Source organism: Sphaerodactylus townsendi, linkage group LG06 (assembly GCF_021028975.2).
Source record: "Sphaerodactylus townsendi isolate TG3544 linkage group LG06, MPM_Stown_v2.3, whole genome shotgun sequence".
Taxonomy (NCBI): Eukaryota; Metazoa; Chordata; class Lepidosauria; order Squamata; family Sphaerodactylidae; genus Sphaerodactylus; species Sphaerodactylus townsendi.
Genome location: NC_059430.1, coordinates 128,815,535 through 128,833,691, shown reverse-complemented (window position 1 = coordinate 128,833,691; position 18,157 = coordinate 128,815,535). Strand labels below are relative to the sequence as shown.

Genomic DNA, 18,157 nt, shown 5'->3' with positions numbered 1-18,157 from the left:
TCAGGAAGGATTTGAGAACAAGCTGGAATGGATCCAGAGGAGGGCAGCCCAAATGGTAAAAGGTCTGGAATCCATGCCTTACGAGGAGAGACTTGGGGAGCTGGGTATGTTTAGTTTGGTGAAGAGAAGGTTAAGAGGTGACATGATAGCTATGTTTAGATATTTGAAGGGATGTCATGTTGGTGAAAGAGTAACGGGTTCAAGGTGAAGGAAAAGCGATTCCACCTAAACATCAGGAAGAACTTCCTGAAAGTCAGGGCTGTTGGACAGTGGAATCTGCTGCCTCGGAGTGTGGTGGAGTCTCCTTCTTTGGAGGTTTTTAAAGAGAGGCTGGATGGCCATCTGTCTGGAGTGCTTTGATTGTGTGTTCCTGCATTGCAGGGGGTTGGACTTGATGGCCCTTGGGGTCTCTTCCAACTCTATGATTCTCAAGAATCTTTCTCCTTTTATAACATCTGTGGATCCTACCGTCCCTTCCCTTTTTTTTCTTTTTAGGGGATCTGTTAGTAGGACGCCATCTATTTATTTGACTGAACGCTGCTTTTAACGGGGTAGTATTTTAACATATATAGAGCCACTATTTAATGCTATTTAATTTAATTTGATATTATTGTTTTTATTTTGTGCTCTATCTGTATGTTTTGTTCACCGCCCTGAGCCCTCCAGGGGAGGGCGGTTTATAAATATAATAAATAATAATAATAATAAAGAATACTAGCAGTGGGCTTAGCTGTTTTGTGCCTGACATGAGTTCACTTTGTTTTCAAAAGATGTTCTCGCTGGAAATGGGGAGAGTTAGTATCCAGTTCCAAGCCCTCAGAACCAAGCAGACATCCAGGGGTGGCTCTCTCTTCCATTCCCAACAGACCTCAGCTGTTGAGCTCTTCAGCACATTTGGGGGAGCATCAGCCTGCCAGCTGAGGCTGAAGTCCAGCAGGCCAACAAACCATGCGGCGTTCCCGTCTTAAGCCCTGGTTTGACCCCTCTGCTGCAGAGGCAAAGTTTAAGGGCAGGAAAATGGAGCATCCTCTGGAATATGCTACAGGAAGCGATGGCATCATGGGAAGCCAGGCCTGGAAGGATAAGCTGACCAGGTAAAGAATTTTTGGTGGACAGTTGGATAATATAAGCCAAAACGACCCCAGGAGAATAAAGCTAGTGTTAAGTGATGGGAGTGTTTGTGTAAGAGTTTAGGAGGTGAAGATCAGAGAATCAGTTTGTCTCGATTAATATTTTACACAGGATCTACCAAACTGAATAAAGCCATGCACGGTGGCATGCCACTGGTCCATACAACTTCCTGGGTGGTTTTTTCCCTCTCTTTTTCTTCCTACCTGGGACTGCCAATCGGGGGCGCTGGTGAACCAGTCGTGTCTCCCATTTATACTTGGCTAGAGGGTCGCAAACAGTGTTAACACACCACGCAGGCCTGCATCAGCGTGGCCTAAACGTGGTCGCAATTCTACAGACGGAGGAATGTGAGATTTCACAGATTTCATGGATATCACAGGTAGCATTCCAATTTTGGGTTACATGTTCACAGGTAAACATTGGTTCCCTTCCCTGCTGTGCATTAATCCCCCCAAACAATATATGTATGTGTGTATGTGCATATATATATTTATATTTCATCTCCATCCCTCGTGTGGTAACAGAAAAAGGAGGGAGGCGTTATCCTGTTACCTTCACTATCGTATTGGACCCCTGAGCCCATAATCGGTTTGCAACGGCATTTCCTCAACCTTTCCCTTCTTGCCTCTTTCTCTTAGTTTAGCTACTTTTTTTAAAAAGGTCCCCAGTTTCCAAAATGGGAAAACGAAAAACAAAAATCCCATCGACCGGGCCTCGAACACAACACCCTCTTTCCCAAAAGAGACGCAAGAGGAGAGGGGGGAGAGATCAGAGGGAAGTATCCCCAGCAAGCCTCCGGCTTCCGTGCAAGCCATCTGGCGCCTGCCTGTTGCCCCGATGGCTCTAACCAAGCACCCACCTTCCGATCCGGCTGGGTTCACCGCACCGCCTTGTGCTTCCCACCGCAACAGCCGCAGTGCTCGCCGCACCAGTGACAGGCGTGGAGGGGTAAGTAGCAACACATGCAAGGGACCACGAGGGACAGAGTGACCAAGGCCATCCAGCGGATGCAGAAGTGGGGGTGGCCGGTGTCACAGGAGCAAGGGTCCGAATACTCTCCTTCCGAGTCTGACATGCAGTGGTACAGCATGCTCTCAGCGCACCACATACAAGTGAACTGGTAGACGCAACGGCCAATCGGGTCGGGGGCATCCTGGCACTGCCCACGCCCGTTTTCCTCATGGTTAAAGACGTCCCGGCAGTAGACACAGCGCGACGGCACCGTGTCTTCCTCTAACCCCCCAGACCCCTGATGCTGCTGCTGGTCCTTCAGAGACTTGTGTTTGGGTGGCGACGGGGCATTGTGGATGCGACAGGACGGAGAAGCTTTGGGGTCCTTGAGCCGCCCTTCAGCCCCAGGTGGGAAGCAATATTCTTTCTCCCGTGGGGACTTGCTGCCACTTCCTCCGGCCTTCTCAAAGTGCACGCAGATGTCGATCTTGTCAGGGTCAGGCTGGTGCTTCTGCACCACAGCCCGCCGATAATCCTCGTACCCTTTGGTGATCCAGAGATCTTTGCAGGGGGTGATGCTCTCCAGATCTTCTTCATCCGGGAGGGTCAGCTGCTGCAGGACCTGGGGCTGGACCTGCAAAAGGAGACGGGGTGGCGAAAGCAGAAATGATACTCTTTCTTGTATTGTCGAAGGCTTTCACGGCCGGAATCACTGGGGTGCTGTGTGGTTTCCGGGCTGTATGGCCGTGTTCTAGCAGCATTCTCTCCTGACATTTCGCCTGCATCTGTGGCTGGCATCTTCAGAGAATCTAATGTTGGGAAAGCAAGTGGAGTATAAATATCTGTTGGAGTGTCCAGGGTGGGTGAAGACAAATTGTGAGTAACAAAGAATGCCCTCAACTATTGTCCTGGTTGCCCTCTTTGTTACTCACAGACAATGTGTCTTCACCCACCCTGGACACTCCAACAGATATATATACTCCACTTGCTTTCCCAACATCAGATCCTCTGAAGATGCCAGCCACAGATGCAGGCGAAACGTCAGGAGAGAATGCTGCTAGAACACGGCCACACAGCCCGGAAACGACACAGCACCCAAGATACTCTTTCTTGTTTCCGAAAGCAAAGTAGAACTTGAATCAGAGGCTCATTCCGCACATGTGGAATAATGCACTTTCAAACTGCTTTCAGCGCTCTTTGAAGCTGTGCGGAATAGCAAAATCTACTTGCAAACAGTTGTGAAAGTGGTTCGAAAACGCATTATTTTGCGTGTGCAGAAGGGGCCTAAGTCTTGACAGTCACAAACTTAAATCACTTTGGCTTGATAGCTCTTCCCAGACCCCGGGAGTCTTGGGAATGGCAATCCTGCAAGAGGGCCAGGTAGCTCTACCAGTGACCCTGCCTCCATTGCTCCCTACTCCAGAATAGTCACGCTCAATGTTTCTTACAAGTGCAGCAGAATTGATAACTATCGTGCCCATGGCTCAGTGGCAGACCATCTGCTTGGCATCCAGGAAGTCTCAGGTTCAATCCCTGGCATCGCCACTTGAAAACATCAAATGATGTGAAAGACCACAATCGGAGCCCTGGGAGAGCCGCTGCCAGTCTGAGCAGGCAATACTGACACTGACAGGCCAAAGACACTGCCAGTCCGAGTAGACAGTACTGACTTTGAAAGGCCAATGGTTTGATTTAGTACAGGGGTCTGCAACCTATGGCTCTCCAGATGTTCATGGACTACAATTCCAATTGGCCATGCTGGCAGGGGCTGATGGGAATTGTAGTCCATGAACATCTGAAGAGCTACAGGTTGCAGACCCCTGATTTAGTACAAGGCAGCTTACAAGTGCCCCCTCGTCGGCTCTTTACATCTGGGCCTATCATCCTGGGACTCGTCCCCCTCCTCCGGGGAGAATTTTAAAAATGCAGTTGGCTGGACGCCTCTACTATTGTTATTATTATTGTTATCGCTGTTTTAAAGGTTTTAGCCACTTATTTATGTTGATATTTTATGCTGTACACCGCCCAGAGCCCTTTGGGGATGGGGCGGTATAAAAGTCCAAACAATAAATAAATAAATAAATATATTCATATGTAAAAGCTATTCTTTATGGAGCCTGAGCACAAAGCTACCCACCTTCTCTTTTGAGCATAAACGGAGAGCATCCCCTCGCCACAGGGAAGTTCTGCTCGCTAGAAGTGAATATGTTGCAAGGCTGGAACAAAGCTGCCAGTTTTGCAGAAGATTCTTTGACATAGCTGGAGGGTACTGCCCCCCAGCCACATACCTGTCCGGCAGACATCGCCCCTTGTGCCGTGCCAAAGGAGAACTCTTCTGAGACAGGTGAACGGAGGTAGCAGCTGGACGAAGACTCACTAGTCACAATCGTAGTAGGCTTGGGAAGCATTTCCTTCCGACTATTGGATGAAGACTCGCTGTCCGTGTGCACCTAGAGAAAAAGAGAGAGAGAAAAGACAGCACTGCAGAGACAGCATTATGTACCCTTGCCCCTAGGTGGCTCCCTTATACAGCCCCCTGCAGCTCAGTGCCCCCTGTTGGCTCAGAGGTGGCAGAATGGAGGTTGCAATAAACTTGCACTGGAATTGTGAGTTCAGTCAGATTCTGAAACCAAACATTCAGTTTTATGACTCTAGTCAGATTCTGTAACTGAATATCCAGTTTTATGGCTTGTCAGATTCTGTAACTGAATATTCAGTTTTATGGCTCCAGTCAGATTCTGAAACCGAATATTCAGTTTTATGTCTCCAGTCAGATTCTGAAACCGAATATTCAGTTTTATGGCTCCAGTCAGATTCTGAAACCGAATATTCGGCTCCAGTCAGATTCTGAAACCGAATATTCAGTTTTATGGCTCCAGTCAGATTCTGAAACCGAATATTCAGTTTTATGGCTCCAGTCAGATTCTGAAACCGAACATTCAGTTTTATGACTCTAGTCAGATTCTGTAACTGAATATCCAGTTTTATGGCTCCAGTCTGAAACCAAATATTCAGTTTTATATTTACAGTTTTATCCAGATTCTTTAACTGAATATTCAGTTTTATGGCTCCAAGTCAGATTCTGTAACTGAATATTCAGTTTTATGGCTCCAAGTCAGATTCTGTAACTGAATATTCAGTTTTATGGCTCCAATCAGATTCTGAAACCGAATATTCAGTTTTATGGCTCCAGTCAGATTCTAAAACCGAACATTCAGATTTATGGCTCCAATCAGATTCTGAAACCGAATATTCAGTTTTATGGCTCCAGTCAGATTCTGAAACCGAACATTCAGTTTTGTGGCTCCAGTCAGATTCTGAAACCAAACATTCAGTTTTATGGCTCCAGTCAGATTCTGAAACCGAACATTCAGTTTTATGGCTCCAGTCAGATTCTGAAACCGAACATTCAGTTTTATGGCTCGTCAGATTCTGAAACCGAATATTCAGTTTTATGGCTCCAGTCAGATTCTGAAACTGTTTTATGGCTCCAGTCAGATTCTGAAACTGTGCATTCAGTTTTATGGTTCCTGTAAGATTTTATAACCGAACGTTCAGTTATATGCATCCTATATTGCCAACCAGAACTGACATAAGGGTTTTGTTTTAAGTGAGGATTTCTCTGCATTTCTGCAGAATTTCTATATAAGCAGAGGGGAAGACACCACGCATGCTCAGGAGGAGTCTGAAGTGTCAGAAAATGGCCACCTTAGACTTACTGCAAGGGCTTCATCCATTCTGTTGGCTTCATTCTGTGAGGAGGAAGAAGAGGAAGGCGAGAGGGAACCTAAAATATTAGCAGAAGAAATAAAATTACAATTAAAAATCATACCTGCACTGAAAAATCTACTACATTTGTACCCTGCAGTTCCTTCAAGGAGCGCAAGGTGGCGTATGCATTTATCTCAGCATCCATGTTACCTCCACAATAGCTCAGCAAGGTAGGCTAGGCTGGGATAGAAAAAGGAGTGGCTCAATGAGTTTCACAGCTTTGGGGTCATAGTTGACGCTTTATCTGCTGCACCCTGCTGGCTTTTTAGTGAAACTTGCACAGGGCTCTAAATTGGCTGGACCAATTTAACTCAGTGTGACCTCAGATGCTCTGAAACACCTCAAAGAATTCTGGGATGTATCCTGGGCATGCTTCCCGTAAGGCAGGGCACTGACCAGGCATAGTAGGAATAGTGCTGATAATCTTACTATAGAAGTGAGCAGTGTGTTCCTGATGTCAACCCAGAAAAAATGTGGGCTGCTGGTAAGAGTAGTTCTCAACCAACTGGGAGGGCCCAGATTTCAGCTCCTCATGGAGGACAAGGACTACACTTCCTAGCAGCCCTTGCTGTAGAAAGCCATCCTCCTTGCCTTCACCCACAGTGTGATTCTCCCTACCAGGACTGAGCATTGTGGTGAACTCTGAAGAACTTCTTGCCTGGGAACACAGGGCAAACTCTGTCAAGCTGCAGCTGAGCTGGAAGAGCCCATTTGCAAAGTTAAGGGAACCTGTCTGTGTGTGTGTGTGTTGGGGTGGGGGGTGGAATCTGAGAAAGGAGATTTTTCATTGAATATTTAGGCTCAGTTTTCATTGTGGTAAATTGTGGGGCCAAGCACTAGGAAAAGGCAGGAGAGGTCCAGTTTTCTAGATCTTGTATTTGTTCGTACAACGGGCTTTACTGCTGGTAATAGTAATAACAGCAAATTTAAATAGCGTTAATGTATTTTATGTATTCATCAAAATAGAAATGCTAATATAACCCTGTGTATATCACAAGGAACAAATAAATAAAGTGTTTAATGTATTGTCAAAGGCTTTCATGGTCAGATTCAACTGGTTGTTGTGGGCTTCCCGGGCTATGTGGCTGTGGTCTGGTAGATCTTGTTCCTAACGTTTTGCCTGCATCTGTGGCTGGCATCTTCAGAGGTGTATCACAGAGAGAAGTCTGTTACAGACAAGAGACGTAATCGTAGATCTGTGATGTCTCATTTTGCCTCCGTAATCCTTACAACAACCTTATAAGGTAGGCTACTGGTACCACAGGCAGGCCAAATATTTCCATTTTTAAGGCCACTTGGTCAATCCGTAGCCGAGGAGAGATTTAAATGGTGAGACTCCTTGGCTGCTAATTTCCTCTTCCTTCTTGTATGGTAGACTCTCTGCACAGGCTTCAAAAATAGCAAACCCCCCCCCCCGACTACTCCTCACGTGCCTCTATGCACCTCAGCAACCCCACTCACTCCCCCTTACCTTCTGCGATCTCCTCCAGGGCAGCTTGCACTCCCTTTTCAAAGGCCACGGCATCGGCAGGGCTTTGGAAAGTGAGGCCGAACTTGTTGTCCCCAACTTTCCAGTGGTGGAAAATGGGGTTCACCTTGTTGTAGACAAGGTCCCTCTTCAGCGTGCATTCCAAGATGGTCTGCAGGAGGCAAGGGAGAAGTATAAAGGCCCAGCAGACGACGGTGGTTTAAAACTTTTGTGGAGGTCCCCTGATAGGATTGCCAACAAGGGCATGGGAATCCCTGAATATTTGTGAGGCGGGGCCTAGGGAGGGTGGAGTTTGGGGATAAAAGGGAGCTCAGTGGGAACTTCATGTCACTCTAGTTCCATTTCCCCGAGCCTCTATGGTATACCATAGAGTCCACCTTCTGCAACAGTCCTTTCCTCCTGGGGAATAAATTTCTGTCGTTTGGCAATTAGCTGTAATTCCAAGATAACTCTGGGCCCTACCCGGAGGCAGCCAACCCAGTACTGCCCAGTACTGTCATAGATAGATGGGTGTGAGTGTGTGTGTTACCAACTCCAGCTTGGCCAATTCCTGGAGATCTGAATTAGTGGCTGGGAAGGATAGAGTTTCACGTGCAACGAGAGCTCCAGAGGGATGTCATTCCATTGTCCACCAGCAGAAACTGCCTTTTCCTCCAGGGGAACGGATCTGTGATGTTTGGAGATCAGTCACCATTCCAGGAGAACTCCCAGCAACACCGGCGGCAAGGTTTGGCAAGCCAGGGGTTGTTCCCCAGTGCTGCTGGGTGGGGGGAGAGGAGCCCGGAGCCCTTCCACAAGCTCTGCCCCCCCCAATGAACTGCACCTCGATTCACTCAATGTGGAATTTGGGGGAGCAGCCACAATTCTATACTGGATCTGGCCAGCTTTATGCTGCTGGATCCACCTCAGTGGCGTAGGGTCAATGGGGCCGGGGTGTGTGTGCAACACCCTGGGCGTGCCCCAGTGCGGGGGCAGGTGGCGCTGCAGCAGGGGCACAGGGCGCATGCGTGCCCCGGGTGCAGTTTCCCCTCGCTCCACCCCTGCTCCATCTTCAAAGTCCATGTAACTCTGAAGGCAGAGTTGGGGAGGCAAAGCCAGCAGCATAAAGCTGGACCCAGCCACGGCAGAGCCTGCAGATCAAGGCTGGGCTTGGCCTGGTTGGGTGCAGCTTTAAACTGCGGGCTTTGGAGGCAATGCCTGTAGTTTAAAACAGGACCCAATCAAGCTGTGAACCACGCCCCCCCCCCCCACTCTACATGGAGCTGAAGGGGTTAGCAGGAGCGCAGCTCAATGCTTTTCCTGGGTGCCATCTTTAGAAGACACATTAAAGATGTTGGCAACCCTGGGTGGAGAAGGAATGCCACCTCCACCCCTAGGTGAGAGAAGCCCTGTCCCCCATAATCAAAAGCTCCCCCACTAAAGCTGATGCTCCCCACAGAATTGCCATCACTGCCTTCCCATCAGCACTGGCTCTTGCTTGGAAGCTGTCAACCCACCCACCCCCGCCGACCAGCCTCACCGTCTGGTCCCGCAGGCGCTCCCCACTGATCAGGTACTGCCGATGCCGCCCCTCTTCCGGGCACCGAACCTTGCAGATCATCACATGACTCAGGCCGCCGCCGCCCATGGGCACCCAACCTCCGCTCGAGTCGTCTCGGATCATCACCACAGCCCGCACCCGAACCATGTAACTGGGTGGGAAGAGAGGGGGAAAGAGAAGCAGTCAATGCTGGTGTGCCAACTCTGGCGCAGGGAATTCCGAACGCACGCCTAATACGGGGGCTGGGAGCCCCCCGACCCCACCTGTGTACTCCATCATGTGGGAACGCTCACAGGAGGGCAGGCTTATACTGACTCACACCCTTGGTCCACCAAGGTATACATTGTCTGCTTGAACAGGCGATGGTTCTCTGCGGTTGCACAACCCCCTTGGGTGTGTGGAATCCCTTAAGGGGCATTCCTGTCTCCAACGTTATCTGATATCCCCAGAGGTGGGATGCAGCCTATTTACACCTATTCAGCAGAACCGGTTACTAAAATTTTGTGAGTTCGGAAAGCCGGTTATTAATGATTAACTCCACTAGGGACAAGGGGGTAATCTCTGTCCCTGGGTACAACAAATCTCATCAAGTGGGGGATGCAAAATTGCCCCCAGGGCCCCCTGCGCCCCCCTAGGCACCTCTCCCATGTGTGTATGAACTGTATGAAATAATACAATATATAGTAATTCTAATTTTTTTTGTTCGTTGGTATAAAGGTTGGGAAAGTATTATAGGTAAAGATTTTTCATTTTCTTTTTTCCCCTTGAAATTTATATTGGAAAGAGAGGAGTTTAAACTACTCTTTTGATTAAGGATTTTGGATCTCTCCCTCTGTTAGTTTTCTTTCAAGTGGAATAGATAAAGTAGTTATAGGAATCTGAAGGGGAAGTAGAAAGTAGGGAGGGAAAGAAATATGGGAAGGAGGGAGGCAATATAGAAGAAGAAGAAGAAGAAGAAGAAGAAGAAGAAGAAGAAGAAGAAGAAGAAGAAGAAGAAGAAGAAGAAGAAGAAGAAGAAGAAGAAGAAGAAGAAGAAGAAGAGGAGGAGGAGGAGGAGGAGGAGGAGGAGGAGGAGGGAGTTTGGCACAGTTTATATCCCCTTTCTCTCCTGCAGGAGACTCAAAGGGGCTTTACAATCTCCTTGCCCTTCCCCCCCCTCACAACAAACACCCTGTGAGGTAGGTGGGGCTGAGAGAGCTCCGAGAAGCTGTGACTAGCCCAAGGTCACCCAGCTGGCGTGTGTGGGAGTGTACAGGCTAATCTGAATTCCCCGGATAAGCCTCCACAGCTCAGGCGGCAGAGCTGGGAATCAAACCCAGTTCCTCCAGATTAGATACACGAGCTCTTAACCTCCTACGCCACTCACGGGAACCTGGGAGAACCTGCTGGATCCCACCTCTGAGCACCACCACAAAAAATAAAATTAGTTCAATGTCAGGTTGACCAGGGTCCCACAGTAAAGTAACAGACATGTACATTTAACAGATAGAATTGCAGCCAATATCCTTAACTAAAATGCACAAAGATCGACATGTCTCTATCCTGTCTTAGTGTCGCCGGAATAACGATGCGACTTGATGCCTTGTCTCCCCTTAGAATAGAAGCAGATTTGTTACACCAGATTAATTTGAGGGACTTGATAGGAAGAAAAGAAGAAGAAGAGTTTGGATTTATATCCCCCCTTTCTCTCCTGTAGGAGACTCAAAGGGGCTTACAATCTCCTTGCCCTTCCCTCCTTACAACAAACACCCTGTGAGCTAGTTGGGGTTGAGAGAGCTCCGAGCAGCTGTGACTAGCCCAAGGTCACCCAGCTGGCGTGTGTGGGAGTGCACAGGCTAATCTGAATTCCCCTGATAAGCCTCCACAGCTCAGGTGGCAGAGCGGAGAATCAAACCCGGTTCCTCCAGATTAGATACACGAGCTCTTAACCTCCTACGCCACTGCTGCTCTTTTCAATTTGAGACTTTTCAATTTGAAAAAAATAGGGGAAAAACCCCTTCAAAGTGTAAATAAGCAGACAAGAATGATCTTTTCATCCCTGAATGTTAAAACGCTATGTATCTTTAAGGTTTCAGGAAACAACGGAATAAAAGATGGTTTGTTTATGTATCTAATAATGGTCAGTATCTGTATATTTGTGTGCCTGCCTATCTGTGCCCTGTCGTGGAAAAACAGTACATGGTGGCACAAGTTTTCTTTCACAAGGTTCGGAAAAATGTTCTAACTTGAAACAGTTGAAATTATAAGGTTTAACTTTTTTTAATTTGCCTTGTTTCCTTATGGCAATTTAAAATATAAGTTACCAAAAAACTGTGTTTTTCTGCTACCTAGAAATTGTTTTTTTGCTATAAAATGTTAAATGAATTTTAAAAAACAGGCTCTGTTGGGGAATATAAATTGCAAAATCTGGTCAGATTGGCCTGCAAGTAAACTGAATTCTGAATTCTGAAGGGCCGAGGCACCAAGTTTGGCCTCCGCTTATGGCATAGGTGTCAAACTCTTGCCCCTCCAGACGTTATGGACTACATTTCCCATCATCCCCTGCCAGCATCATGCTGGCAGGGGATGATGGGAACTGTAGTCCATAACATCTGGAGGGCAAAAGAGTTTGACACCTGTGGCCTATGGCATCAGTAGGACTTAATTCAGCCCGGAAAGAATGGAAGCATTTCAGTCAATCAACAACGAATCACATAATTTTGCTAAGCAAATGAGAAGAGTGCCTCTGTGCACATGCAAAGAGCTGCACTACAGTCGATTTTCCCCCCTAGAACAGGGGTAGGGAACCTGAGGCTCGAGAGCCGCATGCGGCTCTTCTGCCCTTGCACTGTGGCTCCACGAGCCGAGCCGCCGGCTTCATCCTTGCCCGCCCTGCAGGCAGCAGGGCGGGCGCATCCATGTGCTTCTCAGAATGAGCAGAGTAAAAGGCAAAAAAACCCCCTACATATATAGTGTTATCTTTATTTTAAATGTCAAAAATTATTTGCGGCTCCAAGTGTTTTCTTTTCCTGTGGAAAACGGGTCCAAATGGCTCTTTGAATGTTAAAGGTTCCCTACCCCTGCCCTAGAATGTGTAATGAAGGGAAGGAGGTGGGGGTTTCCCAGGGCAGATATCATGGCTGTCAACAGACTGAGTCCCAGTTCCTTATAAGCATAAGCATAAGCATTTTATTGTCATTGAGCACGCACAACGAAATTTACAGCAGCATTCCTCGATGCACACAATTTCAGACTCATACCCCATCCTCACTTTCCCCTTCCTCCACCCATCCCTACACAGCCCCAAACACATCAACATGAAGCCGCAGAGTTTAGCATAGCCACAGCTCTAGAGTAGAAGCTGTCTCTAAGCCTCTTTGTCCTAGTTTTGATCGATCTGTATCGTCTGCCGGATGGTCACAGTTCAAAAAGAGAGTGTGCTGGATGAGACGGGTCTCTCAGAATATTTTGGGCTTCGGGAATTATAGAGTTCTTCCAAGGAGGGGAGAGGGCAGCCGATAATCCCCTGAGCAGTAGTGATCACCCTTTGGAGCGCCTTCCTATCTGCCACTGTGCAACTGGAGAACCATACACAGATGCAGTAGGTTAAGACACTCTCTATAGCACAACGGTAAAAGGACACCAGGAGTTTTCCATTCAGTTGTTGTTTCCTTAAAAGTCTCAGATAGTACTGTCTTTGCTGGGCCTTCTTAACCACCGTGGCAGTCTGTACGCCCCAGGTCAGGTCCTCTTTAATCATGACGCCCAGAAATTTAAAACTAGCCACTAGCTAGCATGGTACATGCTTCAGAACAGATGCCTCCAAAATCGACTGCCCAGAAAACCTCGATCCCTAGCAGCTGGCAACATCTGCTTTCTCCACATTTAGCACTGTTAGAGTTGTCAGTTCTGGGTTGAGAAATTCCTGGAGATTTGCGAGGGGGTGTGGAACCTAAGGAGGGACCTTATCAGGATATAATGCCATAGAGTCCACCTTCCAAACCAGCCATTTCCTCCAGGGGAACTGTCAAACATACAAGAAGACCACCAGATACGGTTCTAGGAAATAAAGCTTTATGGTTATCCCAGCGGGAGAAACGGGGCTCACGCCCACTAGGCGTTTCTCCAATGAGTTATTCTAAAAGCAAAGCATTTATACCCTTGTATAAGGGTATGAGGATGCTATTCCATATAAAGTTATTGACAATCGTGTCACAAACTCATTGGTTTTCGTCTGTTATACACTAACATACACGTCAGAGACATTCTTCACCATGTTTAATTACCTGTTGCACATCACTGCGTACCCGACAGTCTTGCTTAGCACTCGTAGGCTCCCAGCAAGCAAAGGTTACAGAAACCAACTGCTGATTATCCATTAGCCCTTTTATATGATCCACAGCACTGATTTGCTGTTGTACGGAGATCAGAATTCCAGATCTCCGTGCCTCACTTGGAGGTTGGCAAACCCGCACTGTATCAAATTCTGTGGTGCAAACCTCCCCCCCCCCACAATATTTTTATTTATTTATTTATTTATGGGATTTCCATACCGCCCAATCCCCAAAGGGCTCTGGGCGGTGTACAACATGGATTCCACATACAGTATATAAACAAAACCCCATTAAATTAAAATGTAAGTTTAAAAGTTTAAATATTTAAAACGCAGCAGTAATTCAGTAAAATGGCGTCAGCAATACCCCAGATTAAACCCTCCCAAAAAAGGGGGAACAAGACAGTAACAAAAGTGGGTCCCCTAGATGACAGGAGGACTCCGAAAACTGGAGGAATAGAGTAGAAGGGGCACCTTCTAGTATATAGAGGTAGCAAATAGAGGTAGCAAAATCCACACAGTGGGCCGGCCGGCCCCAAGTTTGTAAAAAATAAACAATATCTCTTTGAACGAGAAACACGACCACTCCCACGCACAGAACCTCCACCGTCCCTCTCGTCCTCAACCAGCCCGGTTGCCTCAGTTGCCAAGTTTTAAGCAAACACCGGCCTAATCTGATTTTTGACAGGAAGCAGATGCTTTTCAATACCTTGGGCACAATCATTAAACTGGGGAGGGGGGGTGAGGAGGGGGGCCCGAGGCTGTGGGTTTCGATCTTTTGCAAGCTGCCCTCTGAGGCCTGCAAAAGCCACCCTCCTAGCACAACTGGATTGCCCTCGATATTAGACAGCGAAAGGGGGTGGGGGCTGTGAGTGAGTGCGCCAAACCATTAGTTTGCACATGAAGACTTATGCAGCAGTGGCGTAAGGAGGTTAAGAGCTCGTGTATCTAATCTGGAGGAACCGGGTTTGATTCCCCGCTCTGCCGCCTGAGCTGTGGAGGCTTATCTGGGGAATTCAGATTAGCCTGTACACTCCCACACCCGGCAGCTGGGTGACCTTGGGTTAGTCACAGCTTCTCGGAGCGCTCTCAGTCCCACCTAGCTCACAGGGTGTTTGTTGTGAGGGGGGAAGGTCAAAGAGATTGTCAGCCCCTTTGAGTCTCCTGCAGGAGAGAAAGGGGGGATATAAATCCAAACTCTTCTTCTTCTTATGGTAGTCAAAAATGGGATACTGGCTGAAAGCAGCCAAAGAAGGTTCAAAGAAAATGGCCAGTGAACCTTCCTGAAATGGCCTTTTCCCCTGTGTCTGGCTGTGGGGTGGCCCGTGGTTCTGAACCCAGTGTCTTTGACACAGCTGCCAGTGTGGCATCGGTGTAAGTCTGAAACGTGCCCTGCGCCCAGACAAATCTTTTTCCAGCCTGCAGTTTCTATCCCCCTTTCTCTGCACAAGTCGAGGAGCCAGACAGGGCTCTGAGGTTGTGTGGAGAATCGAAAAGGGTCCGTTGCTGAGCCACTCTTCATGGCCTCGAGAGGAGAGTGGTGTATTTCCCTCTGTTGCTCTGGCTGGCCACCTCTTCCCCTACAGCTCAGCCACACCACGTGGAGACTACTGTGGTCCCATTCAAGAACTGGTAGCCAACGACCTGTCTGGCAAGATGGCTTCCCTTTTGTGTTCCTCAGTCTCCAAGGGGATGCTTCGTTCCAGATTTTTCTAAATATCTGGAAAGTGAATGCTTTCTCTCAGTTCAGACTAGGGATTTCAGCTCCAGGTTGGGAAATGCCTGACAATTTTCTTGAGGGGAGGGGGCTTAGGAGAACAGGGTTTTTTCGAGTGGGTAGGCGTCAGTGGGATTTAAGGCCACTGAGCCCATCTTCCAAAGCAGCCATTTTCTCCAGGGGAACGCCTCGTTGTTGCCTGGAGATCAGTCATCCACTGGCCCGGCAGAATGGAGGATTCTAGTCTGAAGAACCAGGTTTGTTTCCCTATTCCTCCATATGAGTGGAGCATTCTAATCTGAAGATCTGGGCTTGTTTCCCTACTCCTCCATGTAAGTGCGAGATTTTAATCTGATGAACTGGGTTTTGTTTCTCCACTCCTCCACATAAGTGGCAGAGTCTAAACTGAAGAACCGAATTTGTCCCCCTACTCCTCCACATGAGTGGCAGATTCTAATCTGAAGAACCGAATTTGTTTCCCTACTCCTCCACATGAGTGGCGCATTCTAATCTGAAGTATCGAATTTGTTTCCCTACTCCTCCACATGAGTGGCAGATTCTAATCTGAAGAACCGAATTTGTTTCCCTACTCCTCCACATGAGTGGCAGATTGTAATCTGAAAAATCGAATTTGTTTCTCTACTCCTCCACATGAGTGGCCGATTCTAATCTGAAGAACCAAATTGGTTTCCCTCCTCCTCCACATGAGTGGCAGATTCTAATCTGAAGAATCGAATTTGTTTCCCTACTCCTCCACATGAGTGGCAGATTCTAATCTAAAGAACCGAATTTGTTTCCCTACTCCTTCACATGAGTGGCAGATTCTAATCTAAAGAACCGAATTTGTTTCCCTCCTCCTCCACATGAGTGGCAGATTCTAATCTGAAGAATCGAATTTGTTTCCCTACTCCTCCACATGAGTGGCAGATTCTAATCTGAAGAACCGAATTTGTTTCTCTACTCCTCCACATGAGTGGCAGATTCTAATCTAGAAGAATCAGATTTTTCCCTATCCTCTCCACTTGGTGGCAGATTCTAATCTGAAGAATCGAATTTGTTTCCCTACTCCTCCACATGAGTGGCAGATTCTAATCTGAAGAACCGAATTTGTTTCTCTACTCCTCCACATGAGTGGCAGATTCTAATCTGAAGAATCGAATTTTTTTCCCTACTCCTCCACATGAGTGGCAGATTCTAATCTGAAGAACCGAATTTGTTTCTCTACTCCTCCACATGAGTGGCAGATTCTAATCTGAAGAACCGAATTTGTTTCTACTCACTCCACATGAGTGTAGATTTCTAATCTGAATGATTTGTTTCCCTACTCTTCCACATGGTGGCAGGTTCAATCCTGAAGGCAGAGGTTTGTTTCTCTACTCCTCCACATGGTGGCAGTCTAATCTTGAAGAACAGGAATTTGTTTCTCTACTCCTCCACATGAGTGGCAGATTCTAATCTAAAGAACTGAATTTGTTTCCTTCCTCCTCCACATAAGGAGTGGCAGATTCTAATCTGAAGAACAGAATTTGTTTCCCTACTCCTCCACATGAGTGGCAGATTCTAATCTGAAGAACCGACTTTGTTTCTACTCACTCCACATGAGTGGCAGATTCTATTAATCTGAAGAACCCGGAATTTGTTTCCCTACTCATCTCCACATGAGTGGCAGATTCTAATCTAAAAGAACCAAATTTGTTTCCCTACCTCCTCCATTTACTCCTCCACATGAGTGGCAGATTCTAATCTGAAGAACCGAATTTGTTTCCCTACTCCTCCACATGAGTGGCAGATTCTAATCTGAAGAACCGAATTTGTTTCCCTACTCCTCCACATGAGTGGCAGATTCTAATCTGAAGAACCGAATTTGTTTCCCTACTCCTCCATTACGAGTGGCAGATTTACAATCTGAAGAACCGGGTTTGTTTCCCTCCTCCTCCACATGAGTGGCAGATTCTAATCTGAAGAATCGAATTTGTTTCCCTACTCCTCCACATGAGTGGCAGATTCTAATCTAAAGAACCGAATTTGTTTCCCTACTCCTCCACATGAGTGGCAGATTCTAATCTAAAGAACCGAATTTGTTTCCCTACTCCTCCACATGAGTGGCAGATTCTAATCTGAAGAACCGAATTTGTTTCCCTACTCCTCCACATGAGTGGCAGATTCTAATCTGAAGAACCGAATTTGTTTCCCTACTCCTCCACATGAGTGGCAGATTCTAATCTGAAGAACCGAATTTGTTTCTCTACTCCTCCACATGAGTGGCAGATTCTAATCTGAAGAACCGAATTTGTTTCCCTACTCCTCCACATGAGTGGCAGATTCTAATCTAAAGAACCGCATTTGTTTCCCTACAACTCCACGTGAGTGGCAGATTCTAATCTGAAGAACCGAATTTGTTTCTCTACTCCTAAACGTGAGTGGCAGATTCTAATCTGAAGAACCGAATTTGTTTCTCTACTCCTAAATGTGAGTGGCAGATTCTAATCTGAAGAACCGAATTTGTTTCTCTACTCCTCCACATGAGTGGCAGATTCTAATCTGAAGAACCGAATTTGTTTCCCTACTCCTCCACATGAGTGGCAGATTCTAATCTGAAGAACCGAATTTGTTTCCCTCCTCCTCCACATGAGCGCCAGATTCTAATCTGAAGAACCGAATTTGTTTCCCTACTCCTCCACATGAGTGGCAGATTCTAATCTGAAGAACTGAATTTGTGTCCCTACTCCTCCACATGAGTGGCAGATTCTAATCTGAAGAACCGAATTTGTGTCCCTACTCCTCCACATGAGTGGCAGATTCTTATCTGAAGAACCGAATTTGTTTCCCTACTCCTCCACATGAGTGGCAGATTCTAATCTGAAGAACCGAATTTGTTTCCCTACTCCTCCACATGAGTGGCAGATTCTAATCTAAAGAACCGAATTTGTTTCCCTACTCCTCCACATGAGTGGCAGATTCTAATCTAAAGAACCGAATTTGTTTCTCTACTCCTCCACATGAGTGGCAGATTCTAATCTGAAGAACCGAATTTGTTTCTCTACTCCTTCACATGAGTGGCAGATTCTAATCTAAAGAACCGAATTTGTTTCTCTACTCCTCCACATGAGTGGCAGATTCTAATCTGAAGAATCGAATTTGTTTCCCTACTCTTCCACATGAGTGGCAGATTCTAATCTAAAGAACCGAATTTGTTTCCCTCCTCCTCCACATGAGTGGCAGATTCTAATCTAAAGAACCGAATTT

The 18,157-nt window shown here is 47.0% G+C and overlaps 1 protein-coding gene across 3 annotated transcripts in view; it reads right to left on the bottom strand.

Annotated features, from left to right (window-relative positions):
* Positions 1-618: 618 nt before the first annotated feature.
* The window catches only part of SPRED3 (sprouty related EVH1 domain containing 3), a 32,549-nt gene continuing 15,010 nt past the window's right edge, over positions 619-18,157 (bottom strand). For all 3 annotated transcript variants that reach the window (XM_048499364.1, XM_048499366.1, XM_048499365.1), the window contains exons 2-6: positions 8,862-9,033; positions 7,325-7,493; positions 5,802-5,869; positions 4,371-4,532; positions 619-2,716 (exon numbers count right to left, since the gene is read on the bottom strand). In XM_048499364.1, coding sequence (XP_048355321.1) covers positions 2,009-2,716; positions 4,371-4,532; positions 5,802-5,869; positions 7,325-7,493; positions 8,862-9,029 — 1,275 coding nt within the window. In that variant the 5' untranslated portion in view covers positions 9,030-9,033 and the 3' untranslated portion in view covers positions 619-2,008. The remainder of the gene's footprint in view (positions 2,717-4,370; positions 4,533-5,801; positions 5,870-7,324; positions 7,494-8,861; positions 9,034-18,157) is intronic.